Here is a 14,087-nt window from a genome sequence, read left to right on the forward strand (position 1 = left end):
GATGAGAGAGAAACATCGACCAGCTGCCTCCTGCACACCCCCTACTGGGGATGTGCCCGAACCAATGTACATGCCCTTGACCGGAATCGAACCTGGGACCCTTCAGTCCGCAGACCACGCTCTATCCACTGAGCCAAACCGGTTTCGGCAAAGGGTGAACTTTTGATTTGGGGCTTAAAGCGGTATTCAGCAAAAGATTACACTGTCTCAAAATCTGTGTAATAGGAAAGTTAATTTTAAATTTGGCTGATTATTGACTTTGAGAAGGAATTGGGGAAATTGATTTTGTTGCTTGTCTATAATAATTGACATTTAACTTTCCTGTATCTCAGTTTTCCTCAATTAATATAGACTAACTAGAGACCCCGTGCACAAAATTCATGCATGGGTTGGGTTCCTAGGCCTGGCCGGTGATTGGGGCCAGGCCTAGGAACCCAGGGCTGATGAGGGCCTTCCTTCCCCCAGCTGCCAGCTGCCAGCTGCCAGCTGCCACCTGGGGCCTTCCTTTGTTCCATGCCGCCCCCTGGTGGTCAGCGCACATCATAGCAAGTAGTCGAACTCCCTGTCGGTCAAACTCCTGAGGGGGCAATTTGCATATTAGGCTTTTATTATATAGGATTATCTATTATTAAAATATTTTTAAAGTTCTTTATATTTCTGAATTTGTCTTTAAACATTGAAATAGTAACTTTGCATGTCCTTGGCTTATGTCCTGTGCATCATCAGGAGCTCTAAAAACCCAATATGTTTTTTTTTTTTAGCTGGTCCCACCTATAGGGATGTTGAATAATCCTATGAATGCAGTAACAACAAAATTTGTTAGAACATCAACCAATAAAGTAAAGTGTCCGGTATTTGTTGTTAGGGTAAGTATTCTGTTGGATATTTTTGGAAAAATAGATCCTTAGTCTGTAAATATATATAACAGGACAAAGAAAATTAAACACTGTTTTAAATATATACCTGGGATAAAAATCAGTGTATTGCTAGTAATTTTATTTTAGAATACCCAATTATCTACTATATCCGCATTTAGTAAGGTGTTACTTTTGGTTTATTTTCTTACTGCAATTTCCATAGAATTCTTTTCTGAGCCGGTCATGAATATATATTACAGTAGGTCTCAGACTTGCTCTTGAATAGGAATGCTTTTGTTGTTTAGAATTTAGAAAGCAGTGTCTCAAGGTGAATGAAAACATTTAGGTGTTACTGGGAAGCAAAATACCTGAGAAGAGGTGAAGACAAATGGTAGACCATAATTGTCAGTTTACAATGAAGTTACATAGTAGGTATTCAATATATCTTTACTGAAATTTTTAAAGTATAGTTTTAAAATAAATTGTACATCGACATGATTCAAAATATTGACATTTGAAGCGTTTTGCAATAAAATGAAAAGTCTTCCCAGTTCTGTCTCCCAAGCTAGTTAGTAGTCAAAGTTGAGCAAGTAAGAATTGGACAAAAACCACACTAAAAAACAAAACAAAACAAACAAACCAGAACAGAGAAAAGACAGTCATAGCAAATATGTGGCAAAGGAGCAAAATCAGGAAGTCTTCTGATATTAGGGAGGTGAGCTCTATGGAGAACTGAGAGGGACTGGGAGAGATGCTGGTTGGAGCCCCATAAAAACGATCCAGTCACTCTAAGGCCTCCTTTTTGCTTCAGAGGCATATATCAGTAGGAACATCTGTAAAAGACCTTATTTCAGTGGTTTTTGTGTTAGTAGAGCCAACTAGTGTATAGAATGATTTTGTTTGCAGCTATTTTAATATCCTTTTAGCATAATAACTGAAAACCTTTTTGAAATGAATAGAATCTGAGCATTCTCTATCTTGTATCCTGTAACATGGGTAAATTTCTCATTTTGGGATCTATGGGATCCTAGGAGAAATTTGCACTTAGAGGCGTAGTCCAAATTACAAGGTATTAAGACATAGAAACTGTGGGTCTTGTATCTACAGTTTGGTGACCTATAGTATTTACTGGGTTGGGATCCATAGCAGATAACAGAAACTAGGAAAGTAGGAGGATTTTATTCATAATAATCCAAATCATAATCTGCAGGTAAGCAATGAAAAGCCAGATTTTCATATATGTCTTTATAATTTACCAAATAGTCTTCTTTTTATGTATCTCATCCTGCTATTCCTATAAGCAACTTGTACTTTTCAACACTGTCACAGTTTTTATTTTGGAAAATAGGATTGTTATATTGACAGTTGTGTATTTGCATCTTCTAAGGAAAATGAATTGTGTAATCTATCATAGAAACTTGAAAATAAAAAGTAAGAAAAATTAAGTATTTTTAAAGAATATATATTTAATCTAATAGTATCTTTTTATTGATTTAACAGAGAGAAGAAGGGGTTGGGGAATGAGAAAGGATTAGAGGGAGGGAGAAGGAGAGAAAGAGAAGGAACATAAGAACATCAGTGTGAGAGAGGAACTTTGATCGGTTGCCTCCCACATGCACCCCAACCGGGGGTTGAATCCAAAACCTGCATATGTGCCATGACTGAAAATCAAACAGACGATCTTTTGGTGTGCTGGGTGATGCTCCAACCAACTGAGCCACAGCAGCCAGAGTTGAGAAAATAGGTTTTTTTGAGTTTATAAACATCACAGGTTTTCTACAATAGGAAAATTGTAGCATTAAAATATTGGTGTAGTATTTGTCATGAATCTGCTGTAGACTTTATTTTTTTGAGAGATCAGCATAAGACTTGTTACTGCATGGTACTATGAATAAAGGAGAGCTTTAAAAAGTTTTTTTTTTGTTTGTTTGTTTTTTAGTTTTTAGTTTTTATAGTACACTTATTTGCCAGTAAAATTTGATAGCTTTGATGTCCTTAAATTGGTACTTTTTGTTAATTTTTTTTTCATAAAACCATGGTAACTTTTCTGTCTGAATTGGTCTACTAGCTGTTGAAATCCTTCATTCAGGCTTTGAGTCTTTCTGGTGACTGATGATCTTATTTATGTTAGTCTGCCCATTAACCCAGGAAAATAAAGTCTATGCAGATTTTGTTTTGAAATGCTCTTTAGAGTGCTTAGGCCTGTGTAGCTTAGCAAGGTGCTTACTTATATTGTATTTAACTGTTTTTTTATAATTTATTTATAATTTTTTTAAATTCTTTTTTTTTTCTTTTATTGATTTTTTACAGAGAGGAAGAGAGAGGGATAGAGAGTTAGAAACATTGATGAGAGAGAAACATCGATCAGCTGCCTCTTGCACACCCCCTACTGGGGATGTGCCCGCAACCAAGGTACATGCCCTTGACCGGAATCGAACCTGGGACCCTTGAGTCCACAGGCCGATGCTCTATCCACTGAGCCAAACCAGTCTCGGCTTATTTATAATTTTTAAAAAATATATTTTACTGATTTTTTACAGAGAGGAAGGGAGAGGGATAGAGAGTTAGAAACATTGATGAGAGAGAAACATCAATCAGCTGCCTCCTGCACACCCCTTACTGTGGATGTGCCCGCAACCAACACACATGCCCTTAACTGGAATCAAGTTAAGGAATCAAACTGGGACCCTTTAGTCTGCAGGCTGACGTTCTATCTCAGGGGTCCTCAAACTTTTTAAACAGGGGGCCAGTTCACTGTCCCTCAGACCTTTGGAGGGCCGGACTATAGTTTAAAAAAAACTATGAACAAATTCCTATGCACATTGCATATATCTTATTTTGAAGTAAAAAAACAAAACTGCAGAAACACCTGCGGGCCGTAGTTTGAGGACGCCTGCTCTATCCACTGAGCCACACCGATTAGGGCCTTAACTGTTTTTAATTTAGTTAATGAGCAAGTGCTAGAGCTTTCCTGCACTGTGTTAATGAAGTTCTTTTTTTCTGAGAAAATACTTGCTTATAAATCTGAGCTACACTTAAATGAAAGTCGGTATCATCTGCTTAATGTTGATTATTGAGTATTTTGTAAATAAAGACTTTCTTAGTGTTTTAAAAATTAATTAAGGTTGAGGGTTTGTGGCCTTGTATAACCTGTTATTTTTTCCATCCCTAGTGGACTCCAGAAGGAAGACGGTTGGTCACTGGAGCTTCTAGTGGAGAGTTCACCTTGTGGAATGGACTCACTTTCAATTTTGAAACGATACTACAGGTAACAGTAATCATCAGATGGCAGCATCATTCTGCGGTACTGTAAAGAACTTGAGATACAGTAACTTTATTGGCATTTTAAACTTACAGTTAGACAAATTGTTGTGAGTTAATATATGCTCCTGTAAAGCCTTCCATCTTGTATGTAATGTTTACAAATGTTTTGTTTTCATAGGCTCATGATAGCCCAGTGAGGGCCATGACTTGGTCACACAATGACATGTGGATGTTGACAGCAGACCACGGAGGATATGTGAAATATTGGCAGTCGAACATGAACAACGTCAAGATGTTCCAGGCACATAAGGAGGCGATTAGAGAGGCCAGGTTTATACACAATATACCGTTTTCTGTAGTCCCTATTGTCATGGTTAAATTATTCTCTAAGTGTATTCTGGATGCAGAGATGCATGGGCTCTGTCAGATTCTGGGGAACTCTCTGCACCCTATGAACACGATATTTTTCTTTGTTTTCACACATTCACCATTTTGCTGGCGCCTTCCTGAAGTAGTGTTGTCCTGGTATCTGCCTTTACAATATGTTAGAGATGTATTGTCTGCCGCATTTTGCACTGGTTTTTTCTCTTTTCATTTATGGTTAATAATGTGTATACGTTACTTCTTTTTATTACCTACTGTGTAAGACAAGAATATTTCATTCCAAATAAAGAATTCAGTCTTTAATTATGCAACTGAATAAAATCTAAAGCCTACAGAAACACTTTCAGAGTTCACACAAAATACAAGAAAAAAGGCTTAAGTGAAGACCTGGTTGGCTTGGTTGTGCCATGACTCCAAAGGAGAGTACAGTAGGTCTAGAACTCGCACAAGTAGCTCTGGATGTGGCCATCATTAATGGATTAATGAACGGGTTCTTCAAGCTTTGAAACTGTGAGCAGGTCATTGTTAAGAAGACTCTAGGACTTGTCTTCCAATTCACTGCTGGTACCGTCAGAGCAAATGTGTAATAAGTGCAGTTTACAATATTTTCAGTGAGTTGTATATATTTGTACATATCGATGAGATATGTGCAGTAAAACTGGAAAAAGAAAGCTTCAAAAACCAGCCTGAAGAGTTGCTGCATCCTCAGAATAAAGCTGAGCAGCATTCTCCGTAGCTGTGCCACCCGTGTGGTGAGAGGTTGACATCGTTCTAGAAACATCATCCGCTGCAGTCACTGTTTCTACTTTCAGAATCTTAACAAAACTTGGTGGATACACATGCCTCTGCAATGACTTTGCTGTGGTGTCCTGCCCATACATTGAGTTTGCACAGTTGGTCACTTCTTAGTCATAGGATTAAAAAGTTCAAGGGAGTTCTTAGAGTTAAATTAGAAACGAGGATCTTCCACGACAGATGAAAAAAATGGCTCTCTCGTTTGCAGCCGATTCTTGGGCTTTACACACAAATCTGAATGTCCCTATGTTAACTTTTTTTGTGAAAAAGTGCAATATTCATGAGATCGCTTGCCAGAAAGGAGCTGTGAAAGTTTTCCGTAGACTTTTTAAATAAATCGGAAACATCATGTGTAGGAATATTTAGCACCAGTCTTTAAAAATCCTGTCCAGCTTTTTTCAGTTTATCATTTCATGAAGTGTCTGAGGTGGAAGCTGATGCTAATTTTTTGAGCAGTATTTTTTTGTGATTTAAAAGATTGTTTACAGGAATATTGCAAAAATGGAATTCATTTAGTTTCTACACGTAAATTAGCTCCATGTTTTCTGCTGGTACAACAGGAAATCCTGTATTGTGGGAAGTGTGAATAGCAGTAGTAGTAATACACTTGTAAAGTGCTCTGAATATTGATGATTGGAAACTAAGAAGCAACTACTGTATTACATTCTTTTGATGCGATGCCATGGTTAGCTGCCAACATTCTCTTTATGTTGCATCTTCATGGGTGGAAACTCCCCTCTTCTGTTTATAAGGCAGCACAGTGTTTTTATTTTTCCCTGTCTGAGAAGCACAGATAATCTGTTCAATGCTGACTTCTTTCCCCTGCTGTGTGTCTTCATGTAACAGTTTCTCACCCACGGATAATAAATTTGCTACATGCTCTGATGACGGCACTGTTAGAATCTGGGACTTTCTTCGTTGCCATGAGGAAAGAATTCTCCGAGGTATGTGTACTAACAGTACTCATTGGAATATTTAAATAGGAAGGCATTTGTGGTTAAATCACAATACCACAATGCTAGCTTACATCTCCATTCAGTTTTCTCACATATACACTGTCTTAGGCTCTTTAAAGAAACCTAAACCCTCTGGTTCAAAGTCATTTTGCGGATTTTTACTACTTATATCATCTTTGAGTTCTTTGACTATAAATTAAATATAGGTGTTTCCTATCTTTGAGTCCTTCCCCCCAGTTACTTGCTTCTGTATGTGTTTTTAGGGCTCTCTTCCTTTCATGCCTGGTACTCTGGCTACCTTTCTCGCACATCCTGACACTAATTTTATGTAGCTAGCTCACATTCTCATGGCAGTCTTTTCACAGTATGAATTAACTGATGTATCAATAGCTGTACTTCTTAGTATTGATATTTCTGGAAGCTTGTTCTTTCATTATATCACATTTGTACCACATGACCCATTTGTTACTAAAATTTGGAGGGTCCTTGTTTATTACTTTTATTGATTTCATAGTTATAAACTAACATCTATTAATTACTCCATCTTACAAAAGAAGTCTATATTTTCATTTGGATTAGCTTAGTTTTAGACTTCATAAAGTGGGGCTGTTGAAATACTAACAATACATCAACACCATTTATGTAAGTTAAGTGGTGCTAGAGGTTAGGGAATTAACTTTGTGTTTTCTATATGCAATATAAACATTTAGACACAAACATTTACACTTTTAACGAAATCTCATTAGTTTATTACTAACTAGGAAGGTAGTTTTCTCAAGTGCTTAGTTTGCACCTGCCCTGATTTAACCAAGAGTACATTCTACTTCATGCTCTTGGTTTCATTATGCCATTAAAGTAACAGTTTCAATGGGTGTATGGGTGCCACAAGTATTGGATGTCAAGAAATTATTACTCAGAGATTTTCCTTTCTGTTCAAGAGTCAGCAGGATTAGTTGTGTTGATTGAATTGTAAGTTATTTATAACTTTCAGAGCTTTATTTGCAGCATATAGTATCAATGCATTCTAGACAAGAAAATAAATGCCCTTGATATCTAACCCATATTTCAGTACAGTATATTTAAAAAATCACATTTGCTTAAACATTCCTGGCCTTGCACATTTTATGTGGGTTCATCCGTAGTATTGTGTGCGATAGCTAGTGTAAGGATGGAGTACCCATCACAGTGAAAGTGGGTACACACTGTGAAGGTCATCCTATTGTCCAGCTTCAGAACTGGGGGCAGTCTCTAAAGTCCTCAGGTTCGAATTATTTTATGGGTGAGTACTATGACCTGGAAGGCTTAAGTAATATGTTCAGTGTAAAGTAAGTTCAGAGCCAGAACTCGAGTCTTACTCCTACTCTAATGCTACACTAGTGTTTCCTCTTTCTTCACTGTTAGTAGAAGTCTTAGCTGTTAAACAGAAATTAGATAAACACCTTTTTCTAGGCTTTGGAAATTCTAAGAAATACAGAGGAAACAAAATTTTACTTATTAAGAGCAATTCTAAACTATCAAAAACAATTTTATAGTAGATTAAGACTATAATACCTGAAGTCAGATATAAAGCTACTATCCATCTTGGATTTAAAAAAAACCAAACCTTTTATATGGTAACATTTACCCATTCCAAGTTCTAATGAAGTGTTATTCAATTTTAGCAGTGAAACTATTCTAAATAGTGCTTAAGAACTTTTCCTCTCGCCGAAACCGGTTTGGCTCAGTGGATAGAGCGTCGACCTGTGGACTCAAGGGTCCCAGGTTCGATTCCGGTCAAGGGCATGTACCTTGGTTGCGGGCACATCCCCAGTAGGGGGTGTGCAAGAGACAGCTGATCGATGTTTCTCTCTCATCGATGTTTCTAACTCTCTATCCCTCTCTCTTCCTCTCTGTAAAAAATCAATAAAAAATATATTTAAAAAAAAAAAACACTTTTCCTCTGCAATTTCCTCTGCATCTGAGACATTAAATAGCAGTACATATTTTCAGATTTGAGTCCAGGTGAATTTAGATATAGTTCAGTGGATACTGATTTGTTCCTGTTATTCCTGTAGGTTACAAAGACTCCACTATCATGTTTATATTGATTTGAGAGTTGATTTTTTTTTTTATGTGGGTGCTCTTTTTATTTTAAGTTTTACTATGGAAATTGCAAAGAGGCATAAAAGTATAATACTATACCTTCATGTGCTTATAGGATATATGTTCTAGGTTATTCATGTTTTTTGCTTAAAAAAATAATTTTAGAGAAAGGGAAGGAAGGAGGGGAGAAAGAAAAAGAGACAGACAGCAGACATTGATGTGAGAAAGAAACATCAATCAGTTGCCTGCCACACATGCCCCGACTAGGGATCAAACCCTCAACCTGGGTATGTGCCCTGACCTGGAATAGAACCTGCCTCCTTTTGATATATGGGATGATGCTCCAACCAGCTGAGTCCTACTGACCAGGCCATGTTTTTTGCTTAAAAAATTTTTTTTAAACTTTATTTTTATGATATTTTTCTTAGTATCTCAGTAAGTATATGGAATAAATATGACTTTAAAAATGTTTTAAAAATTGATTTCAGAGAGGAAGGAAGAAGGAGAGAGAGATAGAAACATCAATGAGAGAGAATCATTGATCGGCTGCCCCTTGTTCGCTCCCTACTGCGGATTGAGCCCACAATTCCAGGCATGTGCCCTTGACTGGAATTGAACCCAGGACCCTTAGTCTGCAGGTCGATGCTCTGTCCACTGAGCCAAATAGGGTAGGGATAAATATGACTCTTTTAAACCATGTTGTTTATACCACCCAAGTAGTTTTAATAGTAGGTCTGGTATGTTGGTTAAGTTATTATACTTCAACTAGAGGCCTGGTGCATGAAATGCGTGCACGGGTTGGACCCCTAGGCCTGGCTGACGATCAGGGCCGATCGGGGCCTTCTGGCTGCCAGCTGGGGCCTCCCTTTCCTGGCTACGAGCTGCTGACCAGGGCCTTCCTTCGTTCTGTGCTGCCCCCTGGTGGTCAGCACATATCATAGCAAACGATTGAACTCCTGCTTTCCCAGTTGACAATTTGCATATTAGGCTTTTGTAGAGGCCCGGTGCACGAAATTCGTGCACGGGGGGCGGGGTGTCCCTCAGCCCAGCCTGCATCCTCTCCAATCTGGGATCCCTCTCACAGTCCAGAACTGCTGGCTCCCAACTGCTTGCCTGCCTGCCTTCCTGATTGCCCCTAACCACTTCTGCCTGCCAGCCTGATCACCCGCTAACCACTACCCTGCCAGCCTGATTGATGCCTAACTGCTCCCTTGCCAGCCTGATTGCCCCTATCTGCCCTCCCCTGCAGGCCTGGTCCCCCCCACTGATCTCCCCTGCAGGCCTGGGTCCCTCCCAACTGCCCTCCCCTGCTGGCCTGATCGCCCACAACTGCCCTCCTCTCCTGGCCATCTTGTGGCAGCCATCTTGTGTCCACATGGGGGCAGCCATCTTGTGTGTTGGAGTGATGGTCAATTTGCATATTACTCTTTTATTAGATAGGATTACCCATTTTTCCTCATTTAAAAATTTTTCCTGAATTTTAGAAATGTTTATAAAATAATAAAATCAATGTTCTTATAATTTTGCTATCTTTCACTTGGGTTGGGGATCATGGAATGATAGAATTCCAAGCAAATAGGGATAGGATCTTCCAACTTCTAAAATGTCAGTTGCCCCAGGTGAAGGGGTCATATTCATGTATTCTCATACACTCTATAACATGGTGCAGGTACGCATATGCCTATAGCATGTTCGTGTTGTACATTAGACCATCACTTGGGATTAAGTATTAAGAAAATTCAAGAACATTTTAATTGAAGGAGAGGTTTGTGATCATGTAGTCCAACTCTTTATTAAATACTTACCTTTTCCACACCATTCCTAAATGTCGGTGTTCTACTCAAACATTTTTAGTGATAATAGTATTTGGTGCCTTACATGATTCCCTTTTCCAATTTTACATATGTAATTCTAATTTTCAGAGAGTTCTTTTGCTCTGTCAGAAATCTGTTTGCTTACAACTTGTCCTGCCTCTGGAACATGAAGAATTAAGTCTGTACTCTCTTCTCCATGGCTCCTTGGAGTACTTGAAGACAGCTGGCACGTCTTTTAGTGTAATCTTCAGCTGTGAGCATACAAGGGTCCCTATGCATGAAAGAATCCACGATACCATACTATTGAGTGCAGAATTTACAGTTGCTTTTTGATGTCCTTCCTGAAGTTGTTCGTAGGCTTCTTGGAAAAGGAATAAGTTACATGAGAAAAAGTAATCAGTATTTTTAAGGTTATAATGACCATAGATCTATTCTCAGGAGATTTTGCTACTCAAAAGGTCTTGATGATTGATCCATAGGTCGGAAAAACAGACATTTAGTAAATTAAATATAGTGCAGCATTGAAAAGTACCATGTATATGTATATCTATCCATGTGCAAGTCAGCATCACTTACGCACATTCTGTCCTTCATATAAATTGCAGCACTCAGTTTATGGATTGGAATTAAAATAACATTTAAGCACCAGGAGTACATGAGCTTCTAAATCAGGGGTGGGGAACCTTTTTTTCTGCCAAGAGGCATTTGGATATTTTTAACATCATTTGCAGGCTCTACAAAATTATCAACTTAAAATCAAGCCTGCTATATTTGGTCAAACATTTAATTAACTCACCCCTACTGCCTTGGCAGGGCCGACCCAATGATTTCGCATATGGCCCACAGGTCGGATGTTCCCACCCCTTCTCTAGATTACTGATGCTTATGCATTTGACTTGGTGAAATAGACCTACACTATACACCCTACCTTAAGTACAAGGTTTGACCCCTATCGTGCTTCTTAAAGTTCAATAGGGAAGGTAATGTTTTCACAAATTTAAGATGGATAGTATGGGAGAAGAGTCATCCTCGTGATAGAAATGTAGTTTTATCAGTGTAGTTAGATCACTAACGACCAGCTAACCTGTAAATGAGAAGCGTTGAAAAATGGAGTCGGTAAGAATACTGAAGTCAATTTTCGTAAAAAGCATAATACTCCTAAAAAGAATTCAGGCTGCAAGTCTGGCTTAATTTTGTCTATCCTTCCTGATTTTAACAATAATAGCTGACACATTACACTTACTATGAATCAGGCATAGTAATCTTCCTCTTTTAATCTTCTGAATAACCCTGTGAGAGAATGAATAACTAAGTTGGGAAAAAGTTAAGTAAACCTAGCCCAAGGTCATATTTGAATCCAGGTTGTTTGGCTCCAGAGTTCATACTCTCAAACCACTATGTTAAACTGCCTCTTTGATCTTTTAAAAGTAACAACAGCAATAATGTTTTCCTGATCTGTGGTGACTGAATTGTAGAGTGTTTTTTTTTTTAAGAAAAGAGTGACGTGGGAACAGGCAACTCAGTTATCCAAATTCATTTTACCTGTTCTTTTTTAAAACTATTCATAGAGGTTATAGATTTTCAGTGTATGATATATTTAACAACAAAAAATTTAATCACAGGAATAGTTCAAACTGCAAATGGGTTATAAGATACATACTAGGTTATATAAATTGAACATGGACATAAGGAGTTCTATTGAGACTTATTCAGGAGGTAAGATGTGTGTTCAGTTTTTAAATATAGCACTCATGGAGAACCAAGGAACCCTTGAGTACACACAACTTAAGAAAAAGTATTGTAAGTACTTTTCTTTTAAGAAAGGAAATCACACATGAGTGTTTATTCCAATCCTGCAGGCAGTATGGGAGAGCAGCAGCTCATTCACAAAATTCTCTGCAGCCCCCCAATGAGCCAGCTGCTTATTTAGGGTAAGAGAAAGATTACATGGGAAGGAGGGATTACAGGCCTGGGGAAGTAGGAGGCTGAGGTGCGACTCCATTGTTTGGGCAACTGGGTTGTTAATTTTCCATGCTAATAGGCAGTTCTCGAATGGAATGGTTCCTAGGTTGACCCCCAGGTCCGGGTCAGACAGTCCTTTGGGCTCCCCCCCTGCTCTTTCTGCAGCCTACTGGTGGGCGCTGCTGCATACCTGGTCCTCCCAGAGGCATCTCTCACATCCCTTTGTGGTGGTTATGCCCAGTGTTCAGGATCCCCAAAAACCCACCAGGAAGGAGCCAAGCCCGATGTAAAAGCATAAGAACCTTTATTCGTGCTAGCACGAGCTCGTCTCCAGCAATCACCGGGGGAGAGCGAGAGCCTTGGGAGAACAAAGGCTTTAAAGGGGGTCCAAAGCAGTGGGCGTGGGGGGGGGGATCGTTCTTGGCCCCGTTGATTGGTCAGGGGTCAGGGGTCTGGTTACACGGGGGTACTGTGCAGCTTGCCTAATTTGGACTGAGTCCACTTCTCTACATTCCTATTGGCAGGTGTATGCAACTGTTACATTCTCGCGGTTTTCTTAGAAAAAGGAGTCATATACATAGTTACACAGGATGGAGGGTACAGTACATTCTGTGCTGTCCTGCTCTGCCCTTTCATTCCCCCCTTGTCTTGGAACTTACGGGCCCAACCATGGGACGGTTTGCATTTCTACCTCGTCTCCCGCTTCTGGCCAAGGCCTCTAGTACCACAGTCCCCATCAGTACTGTCCACAGTGAAGTCCAGCTCCTCTCCTGCAGGTGTCGAGTCTCCTCCTGGCCTGCGTGGAGCCCAGGCTAGGGATCTCACGGGTGGTTGCCAGGATCCAGGCCGTTTCCTGGTGCAGGAGCTGGGAGTGGTGTAGCCAGGTCTGGACGCCGTCTACTTCAACAGCCGTGGGCGTGCTCAGGATAACAGTGTAGCGTCCCTTTCAGGTTGGGGTGAGTCCTTGGGCAGTGAACTTCTTTACCCACACCGAGTCCCCAGGCTGGAAGGGATGTACAGGGTCCGCGGTGGGCACTGGCAGAGCATCGCGAACAAGCTTATGGGTGGCTCTCTGGGTATACTGCAGAGCCTGTAAGGACTTGAGTAAGGGAATGGTTATGAATTCCAGCTTTCAGCTTCTCCCTGACCCTGGGAAGGATGGGGGAAGGTCTACTATACATGATCATAAACGAAGGGGGAACCCCTTCTGGTAGGGGGTACACATGGCCCTTAAGAGGGCGAAGGGCAGGAGGTTGGTCCAGTTTTCACCGGTTTCTAGGACAAATTTAGTTAAAGTACTTTTTAGAGTTCTGCTCCTGCCTGTCCAGATTCTGGGCCTGAGGCTTGAGCTATACTTTGAGATACCTTGGCTACAAAGGTGGGGCTGTTATCTGATCCTATGGCTACTGGCAGCCCGAATGTGGTCTCCAGAATATGTACCTGGACAATCAGTGGAACTGGACTGCCTGTCACTACTTGAGCCAATGAAGCAGAGACAGGGTTGAATCATACATGAGTGTTGATTCCATTCCTGCCGGCAGCTTGGGAGAGCAGCAGCTCATCCACAAACATCTCCTTTATTAGTGCTTTTTAAAAAAGATATATTTTTATTGATTTCAGAGAGGAAGGGATAGGGAAAGACAGATGAGAGAGAATCATTGATTGGCTGCCTCCTACACGCCCCCTACTGGGTAGGGATCGAACCCACAACCTGGAATTGAACCCAGCACCTTCATTCTGCAGGCCTACGCTAGCCACTGAGCCAAACCAGCTGGTGCTTATTACTACTTTTGAGAAGTCCCTGTGTATTCCTTCCTGATCGCATCTGACTGTGTTTAATGAGCTCAACCCCCCTGTGAAGATTTGTGATTTAGCAGTGTGCTTCTGAACTGTGTGAAGGCGTTTACAAAGTCTGAGGGTTTCAAAAGTCTCTGATGTTTTTTATTGGGAATAATTTAACTTATCAAAGTAAA

General features: G+C 40.0%; 1 protein-coding gene across 5 annotated transcripts in view; it reads left to right on the forward strand.

Annotated features, from left to right (window-relative positions):
- Window positions 1-14,087, forward strand: part of WDR33 (WD repeat domain 33) — a 141,716-nt gene that overhangs the window by 42,986 nt on the left and 84,643 nt on the right. For all 5 annotated transcript variants that reach the window (XM_054723400.1, XM_008158133.3, XM_028134820.2 and 2 more), the window contains exons 4-7: window positions 762-866; window positions 4,030-4,125; window positions 4,300-4,451; window positions 6,147-6,244. In XM_054723400.1, the coding sequence (XP_054579375.1) occupies window positions 762-866; window positions 4,030-4,125; window positions 4,300-4,451; window positions 6,147-6,244 (451 nt within the window). The remainder of the gene's footprint in view (window positions 1-761; window positions 867-4,029; window positions 4,126-4,299; window positions 4,452-6,146; window positions 6,245-14,087) is intronic.

This window comes from Eptesicus fuscus, chromosome 11, assembly GCF_027574615.1.
Source record: "Eptesicus fuscus isolate TK198812 chromosome 11, DD_ASM_mEF_20220401, whole genome shotgun sequence".
NCBI classification, from domain to species: domain Eukaryota; kingdom Metazoa; phylum Chordata; class Mammalia; order Chiroptera; family Vespertilionidae; genus Eptesicus; species Eptesicus fuscus.